Here is an 11,088-nt window from a genome sequence, read left to right on the forward strand (position 1 = left end):
TGTGTATCTCAGACGCATTCAGTAAGACAGGAATAGATCATGTTGTATCTATTGCCTTCAGGCATATTGGCAAAACCGTCAGCTTCAACTACGGCTGTACAGTTGCACGAGCTACCGCTGTGTCGGAGAAAAATCACGGTCGATCCTCAAAATAATGCCAAGCGCGCCAAATATCGTGAATTATACTCTGGTAAATAATATAATAAAATACTTGGACTCTACGTTTCCAACTCGGAAACTGCCATAGATTGACGGAAATCTATCAACGAGTTGGCCGAGCAGTAGAACATTCACCTAATATGGATACCTGCCCACAGCAACATACCAGGGAACTGCAGAGCGTATGAGTTAGCAAGGCTATTCCAGTGCAACTAGAATCTGTTAGTATGCCTCTGCAAGCTTATACCGTTGTGGTCGGAAAAAATCACAGTCACAGTTCAGTCCTCACAATAATGTCAGCCGAGTGGATTATACTCTGCGATCAGTAAACCTGCAATAAACTCTGTGTCCCCAACTCGAAAATGGACATAGACTTAGATATAGACAATGGACATAAACTTAGATATAGACATATCAACGATATGGCTGAGCAGTACCATATGCATCTAATACGGGTGTCTGTCCACAGAAACATACCAGAGAACTAAAAATGTATTTCTGTAGAAAATTTTGTCAAAATGTTATTTCTATACGAAATTTTGTCAAAATTTTATTTCTATAGAAAATTATGTCAAAATTTTATTTCTATAGAAAATTTTGTCAAAATTTTATTTCTATACAAAAATTTTGTCAAAATTTTATTTCTATACAAAAATTTGTCAACATTTTATATCTATAGAAAAATTTGTGGAAATGTTATTTCCATAGAAAATTTTGTGAACATTTTATTTCTATAGAAAATTTTGTCAAAATGTTATATCTATAGAAAATTTTGTCAAAATTTTATTTCTATAGAAAATTTTGTGGAAATGTTATTTCCATAGAAATGTTTGTGATCCTTTTATTTCTATAGAAAAATTTGCACAAATTTTATTTCTATTAAAAATTTTATTTCTATAGAGATTTTGTCAAAAAAAAAAAAATTAAAGAAAATTTTGACAAAATTTTATTTCTATAAAAATTTTTGACAAAATTTTATTTCTATAAAAAATTTTTTCAAAATTTTATTTCTATAGAACATTTTGTCAAAATTTTATTTTCATAGAAAATGTTGTCAAAATTTTATTTCTATAGAAAATTTTGTCTAAATTTTATTTATATAGAAAATTTGGTCAAAATTTTATTTCTGTAGAAAATTTTGTCAAAATGTTATTTCTATAGAGAATTTGTCAAAATTGTATTTCCAAAGAAAATTTTGTGAAAATTTTATTTCCATAGAAAAATTTGTCAAAATTGTATTTCTATAGAAAATTTTGTGAAAATTTTATTTCCATAGAAAAATTTTTCAAAATTGTATTTCTATAGAAAATTTTGTCAAAATTTTATTTCTGTAGAAAATTTTGTCAAAATGTTATTTCTATAGAGAATTTGTCAAAATTTTGTTTCCAAAGAAAATTTTGTGAAAATTTTATTTCCATAGAAAATTTTGTCAAAATATTATTTCTATAGAAAAGTATGTGAAAATTTTGTCAAAATTTTATTTCTTGAGGAAATTTTGTCAAAATTATATTTCTGTACACAATTTTGTAAAAATGTTATTTCTATAGAGAATTTGTCAAAATTTTATTTCCATCAAAAATGTTGTCAAAATTTTATTTCAATAGGAAATTTTGTCAAAATTTGATTTCTGTAGAAAATTTTGTCAAAATTTTATTTCTATAGAAATTTTTGTCAAAATTTTATTTCTATAGAAAATTTTGTCAAAATTTTATTTCTATAGAACATTTTGTCAAAATATTATTTATATAGAAAAATTTGTCAAAATTTTATTTCTGTAGAAAATGTTGTTAAAATGTTATTTCTATAGAGAATTTGTCAAAATTTTATTTCCATAAAAAATGTTGTCAAAATTTTATTTCTATAGAAAATTTTGTCAAAATTTTATTCCTATAGAAAATTTTGTCAAAAATTTATTTCTGTAGAAAATTTTGTCAAAATTTTATTTCTATAGAAAATTTTGTCAAAATTTTATTTCTATAGAACATTTTATCAAAATTTAATTTCTACTTAAAATTTTGTCAAAAAATTATTTCTATAGAAAATTTTGTCAAAATTTTATTTCCATAGAAAATTTTGTGAAAATTTTATTTCTATAGCAAATTTTGTCAAAATTTTATTTCTATAGAAAATTTTGTCAACATTTTATTTCTATAGAAAATTTTGTCAACATTTTATTTCAATTGAAAATTTTGTCAAAATTTAATTTCTACTTAAAATTTTGTCAAAATTTTATTTATATAGAAATTTTTGTCAAAATTTAATTTCTATGAAATTTTTATCAAAATGTTATTTCAAGAATTCTACGAATCTACCATACATTAAAAAATCTACCATGTTTGGTAGAATTCTACCAGCTGTGGCAACCGTGGACATATAGATTACTAGCGGACCTGGAAAATATTAACTTAAACAATCCGCTAATATTGTTGGCAGATTGGTTCAACAGAAGAAATTAATCGGGTGTAATGTAATAGGTATTTTTAGTCTAAGTGAAAAAGGCGAGTTGCCACTGTAATTAAAATCAATTAAATTTTTGATTAAATCAAATAAAACATAAATTGAAATGCGTAATATTCAATACCCACCCAAATTCTTTTTGAATCGTACTTAAACCTTCTCTTCTTCTCTGTACTCAATTTCAGATGGACATGCAAGAATTAATCGAAGAGCAAATGCGTTCAAAAATGATCAACAATCGCAAAGCGCAACAAACCGATCCTCAGACCAATACAAGCGGCCCTAGTAATTTAGCCAAACGTTTGGCTAACTACAAGCTTTGGAGTCTCTTTCAACGGTAATCTAATGTCCTTAACATGGTGGCGCTACGCGTCAATAATTTTAATTATGTGAAAGCTTTCAACATTCATTGAATTGAGTTAAAACAAACAAAAAAACATGTACTTATTTTTTACCATTTACTTAACCATAGCATTATGATAATTTTGTGTATAAAAAATGTTTTCAATTGTTTAATTTTTTTTTATATAACTGTATACTATGTTGTTTATTAAGAAATAATTATATTAATCGTATTTTCTATGTGTTATATATATATTAAGATAATAAAAAAACGAAAAAATGGAAAATCAACAGAACTAATAATATAATATATAATAATCTTAATAAATATGTAATGTACCTTTTTTTTGATGATACAATTTAGCAAAAATTTAATGAAAAGAAAATTCTAAAAGAAACGTGAATGAAAAAAATCACAATATATATAACGAAATTTTATATAATTATCTATGTAATGTATACATACAATATTTTTATTTTTAATGTTTTTATATATACATACATTTATATGACAGTAATGAAACATTAAATCATTATTTTGATTTATACATACATATATAGAAATTTTAAAACACATATTTCTCAAAAATTTTGATTAAAAAGGATTATATGTCGTCTTTCTGGATAGGAGAGTAGCAATAAAAATCGAACACATAATGTTATAGTAAGGTGGCAACGCTGTAGCAGTTACCTATAATAGGCCTGTGGCAAAATTTTCTATAGAAATAAAATTTTCACAAAAATTTTCTATAGAAATAAAATGTTGAAAAAATTTTCTATAGAAATAAAATGTTGAAAAAATTTTCTATAGAAATAAAATGTTGACAAAATTTTCTATAGGAAAAAAAATTTGACAAAAACTTTCTATAGGAATAAAATTTTGACAAAATTTTTTATGGAAATAATTTTGACAAAATTTTCTATAGAAATATAATTTTCACAAAAATTTTCTATAGAAATATAATTTTCACAAAAATTTTCTATAGAAATAAAATGTTTTCTATAGAAATAAAATGTTGAAAAAATTTTCTATAGAAATAAAATGTTGACAACATTTTCTATAGGAAAATAAATTTGACAAAAATTTTCTATAGGAATAAAATTTTGACAAAATTTTTTATGGAAATAATTTTGACAAATTTTTCTATAGAAATATAATTTTCACAAAAATTTTCTATAGAAATACAATTTTGAAAAAATTTTCTATAGAAATAAAATTTTGAAAAAAATTTCTATAGAAATAAAATGTTTTCTATAGAAATAAAATGTTGAAAAAATTTTCTATAGAAATAAAATTTTGACAAAATTTTCTATAGGAAAAAAAATTTGACAAAAACTTTTGACAAAATTTTTTATGGAAATAATTTTGACAAAATTTTCTATAGAAATATAATTTTCACAAAAATTTTCTATAGAAATATAATTTTCACAAAAATTTTCTATAGAAATAAAATGTTTTCTATAGAAATAAAATGTTGAAAAAATTTTCTATAGAAATAAAATGTTGACAACTTTTTCTATAGGAAAATAAATTTGACAAAAATTTTCTATAGGAATAAAATTTTGACAAAATTTTTTATGGAAATAATTTTGACAAATTTTTCTATAGAAATATAATTTTCACAAAAATTTTCTATAGAAATACAATTTTGAAAAAATTTTCTATAGAAATAAAATTTTGAAAAAAATTTCTATAGAAATAAAATGTTTTCTATAGAAATAAAATGTTGAAAAAATTTTCTATAAAAATAAAATGTTGACAAAATTTTCTATAGGAAAAAAAATTTGACAAAAACTTTCTATAGGAATAAAATTTTGACAAAATTTTTTATGGAAATAATTTTGACAAAATTTTCTATAGAAATATAATTTTCACAAAAATTTTCTATAGAAATACAATTTTGAAAAAATTTTCTATAGAAATAAAATTTTGAAAAAAATTTCTATAGAAATAAAATGTTTTCTATAGAAATAAAATGTTGAAAAAATTTTCTATAGAAATAAAATGTTGACAAAATTTTCTATAGGAAAAAAAATTTGACAAAAACTTTCTATAGGAATAAAATTTTGACAAAATTTTTTATGGAAATAATTTTGACAAAATTTTCTATAGAAATATAATTTTCACAAAAATTTTCTATAGAAATATAATTTTCACAAAAATTTTCTATAGAAATAAAATGTTTTCTATAGAAATAAAATGTTGAAAAAATTTTCTATAGAAATAAAATGTTGACAACATTTTCTATAGGAAAAAAAATTTGACAAAAATTTTCTATAGGAATAAAATTTTGACAAAATTTTTTATGGAAATAATTTTGACAAAATTTTCTATATAAATAAAATTTTAACAAAACACGTTTTTTGTTTGGTAGTTTTTTTGGTAAAAATTTCTCCAAAATTTGGTAGATTATTTTTGGCTCAACTGGCAAATGAGGTGGCAATGTGTCATAAATTAACACAGCAATAAATATTTATTACTATTAGAGCACTTTATATATTAAAATTGATATCACTTGTTTTCTGTGATTTTCATAGACCAAGAAAATGTAACGTCAATACATGTAACGTCAATACATTTTTTTTGCAACACTAGCATCAGCTGTTTAAAAACAATCACCATAGACCAAGAAAATGTATTGACGTTACATTTCCATGGTCTATGGTGATTGTTTTTAAACAGCTGATGCTAGTGTTGCAAATTTTCCTGTCCTGGATAAACGACTACTCTGTTTTCTTTTAGTTCATCACAACTTTGGTATCCAGTACTAAAATAAAACAAGACTAATACAGAGTTCTCACTAGGCCCGAAATCTCGATATTTAGAACTAAAATCTCTTAACAAATCTCAAGTACTCATACCGACAAAATATAATGATTTCGACAATTTGCGAATTAAACAGCTGTTTTTTTGTTTTCAAAGTGAAAAGGAAAACATTGGGACATTTTTTAGAAAGATTCAAGTACCTTGGCCGTTGTTTCGCAAAATGTCTATCAAACTGGTAAATCCATTCATTTCCTATGGGTTCCGAGTCCTTCGGACATTAAAAGAAACCGAAATTGCAGATCCGGATGATATATCAGGACTTACATTCCATAAGGACTTTTACCCAGCCCATAAAAGGGTGGCTATTGAAGTGTGGCAGATGAAGTAGCGGGAGAGCACGCTTGGAAGATTCCTCTTTCGGTTGGAGCCTAGTGTTAATTCCCCTGCATGGTTCAAAGATAGCTCACTGCAAAGAAATACTATATGTCCGATTAACACACTCAGAGTTGGTCCCAATCAGACCAAAGCACACCTGTTCGTTATTAACCTTGCACCAATACACCTATGTACCGCTGTGGTTTCTATCAAACCATTGACCACATTATGTTTAAAGGCAGATTGGTGGACGGTTTTTTTAATTTTGGGGACGAGTCCTAATTTGAGGAAAAGATCCGGACAATTACTGGGAACCCTACCTTATAAATAATTGTATCAATGGGGTTTTGGAGTAAACAAACGACTTCCAGTAAAATTTATTGATAGTTACACAAAAATTATATTATACGTGAACGAAGCTATTATCATAATCGAAGACAAACATATTTTTTTAATGGATTTTTAAAAAATATTCAATTAAACATTTAATTGATGCAACAAATTTTTTAATTGAAACAAAAATCAAACACAAAAAATAATATTATCAATTATTTTTTAATTGGATCAATTAATTTTTTTTTAATTGATATGATCAGTTTTGTGATTGAAGACATCTCAATTAAAAATTAATCGGATCAAATAATTTCGTGGTTGAAGACAAAAATATTTTAGCCAAACTACGAAATGCTTAAAAAGATGACTAAATTTCATGAAAATTTTTTCCAATTAAAGTCTTAATTGAGTTTTAAAAAATATTCAATTAAAAATTTAATTGATTCAACAAATTTGTTGTTTTGAAACAAAAATCAATAGTATCAATTATTTTTTTAATTGATACTATTATTTTTGTAATTGAAGACATTTCAATTAAAAATTAATTGGATCAATTAATTTTGAGATTAAAAATAAAAATATTTTTTTGTGTGTAGCCTTTGTAGCATTGATTTCGAGTTAGTTCTTTTCAGTGATATGATTTCAATATTTCGGATTTCAATTTAAAAAAAATAAGGAAAAACGAAAAAATACAAATTTTCCGAACCTTTTCGACTTTTATCTCTACGTAATTATACTTGTAAATATTTTATAGTAAATTGAACTTCCGCCGAGAAATTGATCGATTGATTTCTCAAATGTTTTTTTATTTTTTATTTTTTTGAAAATTTGGATTTGGATTGTCTTTTCTGTGTAAAATTCAGAAAATTTCTGTACAAAATATAAAAAAAAATATCGTCGATCAAGAAATTAGTTTCACTACAATTAATTTTTAATTGAAATTTCCTCAATCATGGCAAATAAAAAATTAATTCATCCAATTAAAATATGTATTGATATAATTCTTGTGATCGAATTTTATTTTAATTACAAATTTCAATAAAAAATTATTTGCTTCAAATTTTTTTAAATTCAATTAAAACCTTTATTGGAAAAATGTTGTTGATATTTTTTATAGTAGTTTGTATAGGTTGCATAATATTTCGTATTAGGTCAATAGTTTTTTTTTTTCAATATCCTGCAATTTCCATTTATGAAAGCTCTCATCTAAGGTAGCAAAAAACATTTTCATGGGTTCAACCCCAGTTTCGACCAAACAACAAAAAGTTTTTCAGCGGTGGATTATCCCACCTCAGTAATCTGGTGACATTTTGCGATGTGGAACGCCGTTCGGACTCGGCTATAAAAAGGTGATCCCTTGTCAACATAGAATCGTGCAACACTCAGTGATAAGAGAGAAGTTCACCTCTGTACTATCACAATTGGACTGAATAGTATAAATGAGCCTGAAATATCGGGCTGCCACTATACCTAACCTAACCTAAGGGAGCAAAATGTCGTTAACAAAGTCTCACGGAAGTTTTGGTAACATTGTGCAAATAACTCCCTGTATCCATTCCAATCTACTTTCGTCGTGAATATCTAAGGAGCAGTAGTCCATGCAACTTGAAGGTGATATATAAGTTTATCTAATTATCTTATATACTTTGAACTCTCATATCTTAAAGTTCATCTCCTATGAGACCAAGGCTATGAAATTGAGATACCAATATTAAAAATCCATAAATTATCTTAATTTGTTCAAAGTTTTTGAGAAAAAAATTGAATTATTTAAATTAAAGTGTATAAATCTATGACTATTAGTAAAATAATGAAATTCTAAAAAAAATTGTTGTATATTCTTTATAATTTTTGCACACTAACAACCCAAATTTAATATATATTTTTAAATAAGTTTACCATACACATTAATATTTTTAAAACTAAGGTTAGAATTAAGTAAAGCACGAAATCAAAGCATTTGTTTCTTAAGGATATATGAAAAACAAAAACAAAACAATAAGAAACCCCTATTAAAATAGATGGGGCAATCCTAAAAACAAATACGCAAATGAATTTTTTTCAAAAAGCTTTAATTTCACCCACTTGCCTTAATTCTGACAATGAAACAAAAAGTAATCAAAAATAATGAAAATGTTATTAAAAATTTAAATCACCCAAAAAACAGTCCAAACTAACATTAATACTATTTTAAATGTTTAAACAAAACAAAATAAAATATTTTAGTAAACTTAAAAAAAATTGTGCGTTTTTTAGTAAAAGTAGAAAGTTGGGCGGGGCCGACTATATCGTATCGTAAACCAACCCTACACCGAAAAAAAAGTTTACTATTTTTTATGAACAATGAACTAACCGATAGCAAGAATGACCATGATTTGGCGTCAAAGATTTTTTTCGTCTAGATAAGTTCTTGATTTTCTTATAAATTAGTTCATGTATTGCATCGTATTTTAGTTCATTATTACTACGCTATGGAAAGAATGTACTCACGCTCATTCAAAATATTCCTGCTATCCGGAAAAATTAACAAGTTTTTGCGAAACTTATATTAAGAAATTGGTTTCAAATAAACTATTTGTCAGTATAATTTTGAAAAAAAGTAGAAAAATTAAGGAATTAAAGGTACAACAAGCCTGTATACAGCTAGAAATTTTTCGTACAATAAAAGTCAATTTGCTATAACCACCAGTACTTTATTTCAAACAAGTATATATGGCCGTAAGTTCGGCCAGGCCGAATCTTATGTACCCTCCACCATGGAGGGTACATAAGATCCGCAATTGAATTACTTGGGTTGTGGTATCTTAAATCGTTTTCTAGATTGTGAGTTAGTCCATACGTGGTATATAGTAGGCAAAAAAGGTATATGTAGGTAAGTCTACAAATAATTACGAATCGATATGGACTTTTCCACGGTACGTAGGGAGCCAGAATTGAAATATGGGGGTCGCTTATATGGGGGCTATAAACAATTATGAACTTGATGTGGACCAATTTTTGGGTGATTGGGGATCGAATTATCTGAGGGCTATATATAACTATAGACCGATATGGACCTAGTTAGGCATGGTTGTTAACGGCCATATACTAGCATAATGTACCAAATTTCAACTGACTCGGATCAAATTTGCTCCTCCAAGAGGCTCCAAAACCAAATCTCGGGATCGGTTTATATGGGGGGTATATACGATTATGGACTGATATGGAGCACTTTTGGCATGGTTGTTAAATATCATATACTACCACCACGTACCAAATTTCAACCAGATCGGATGAATTTTGCTTCTCCAAAATGCACCGGAGATTAAATCTGGGGATCGGTTTATATGGGGGCTATATATAATTATGGGCTGATATGAACTAATTCATGCATGGTTGTTGGATACCATATACTAACATCACGTACCAAATTTCAACCGAATCGGATGAATTTTGCTCTTCCAAGGGGCTCCGGAGGTCAAATCTGAGGATCGGTTTATATGGGGGCTATATATAATTATGGACCGATTTCGACCAATTTTCGCACGGGTGTTTAAGGCCATATATTAACACCACGTATCAAATATCAACTGAATCAGATGAATTTTGGTCTTCCAAGAGGCTCCGGAGGTCAAATCTGGTGATCGGTTTATATGGGCCTATATATAGTTATGCACCGATGTGGACCGATTTTTCCATGGTCATTAGAGACCATATACTAACACCATGTACCAAATTTCAGCCGGATCGTATGAAATTTGCTTCTCTTAGAGGCTCCGCAAGCCAAATCGGGGGATCGGTTTATATGGGGGCTATATGTAATTATTGACCGATATGGACCAATTTTTGAATAGTTGTTAGAGACCGTATACTAAAACTATGCACCAAATTTCAGCCGGATCGGATGAAATTTTCTTCTCTTAGAGGCTCCGCAAGCCAAATCTGGGGATCGGTTTATATGGGGGCTATATATAATTATGAACCGATGTGGACCAATTTTTGCACGATTGTTAAAGACCATATACTAACACCGTGTACCAAATTTCAGCCGGATCTGATGAAATTTGCTTCTCTTTGAGGCTCCGAAAGCCAAATCGGGGGTCGGTTTATATGGGGGCTATATATAATTATGGACCGATGTGGACCAATTTTTGCATGGTTGTTAGAGACTATATACTATCACCGTGTACCAAATTTCAGCCGGATCGGATGGAATTTTCTTCTCTTAGAGGCTCCACAAGCCAAATCTGGGAATCGGTTTATATGGGGGCTATATATAATTATGGACCGATGTGGACCGATATGGCCCATTTGCAATACCATCCGACCTACATCAATAACAACTACTTGTGCCAAGTTTCAAGTCGATAGCTTGTTTCGTTCGGATGTTAGCGTGATTTCAACAGACGGACGGACGGACATGCTCGGATCGACTCAGAATTTAACCACGACTCGGAATATATATACGTTGCGGGGTCTTAGAGCAATATTTCGATGTGTTACAAACGGAATGACAAAGTTAATATTCCCCCATCCTATGGTGGAGGGTATAACAAAAGGTCCTTTTTGTACAAATGTATGTGGGAGCTATGTCTAAATTTGATCCGATCCAATAGCGTTCGTTTGGTGGGTATAAAAGCTACATAGGTAAGGTTAGGTATTGGCTTACAAAAGGA

At 27.5% G+C, this 11,088-nt stretch overlaps 1 protein-coding gene and 1 long non-coding RNA gene across 7 annotated transcripts in view; one reads left to right on the top strand and one right to left on the bottom strand.

Moving 5' to 3' along the window:
* Positions 1–3,286, top strand: part of LOC142233390 (bicaudal D-related protein homolog) — a 199,758-nt gene extending 196,472 nt beyond the window's left edge. For all 6 annotated transcript variants that reach the window (XM_075304289.1, XM_075304287.1, XM_075304288.1 and 3 more), the window contains one exon: positions 2,802–3,286. In XM_075304289.1, coding sequence (XP_075160404.1) covers positions 2,802–2,957 — 156 coding nt within the window. In that variant the 3' untranslated portion in view covers positions 2,958–3,286. The remainder of the gene's footprint in view (positions 1–2,801) is intronic.
* The window catches only part of LOC142236875 (uncharacterized), a 391,437-nt gene that overhangs the window by 338,328 nt on the left and 42,021 nt on the right, over positions 1–11,088 (bottom strand). The window lies entirely within an intron of this gene.

This window comes from Haematobia irritans, chromosome 4, assembly GCF_050003625.1.
Source record: "Haematobia irritans isolate KBUSLIRL chromosome 4, ASM5000362v1, whole genome shotgun sequence".
Taxonomy (NCBI): domain Eukaryota; kingdom Metazoa; phylum Arthropoda; class Insecta; order Diptera; family Muscidae; genus Haematobia; species Haematobia irritans.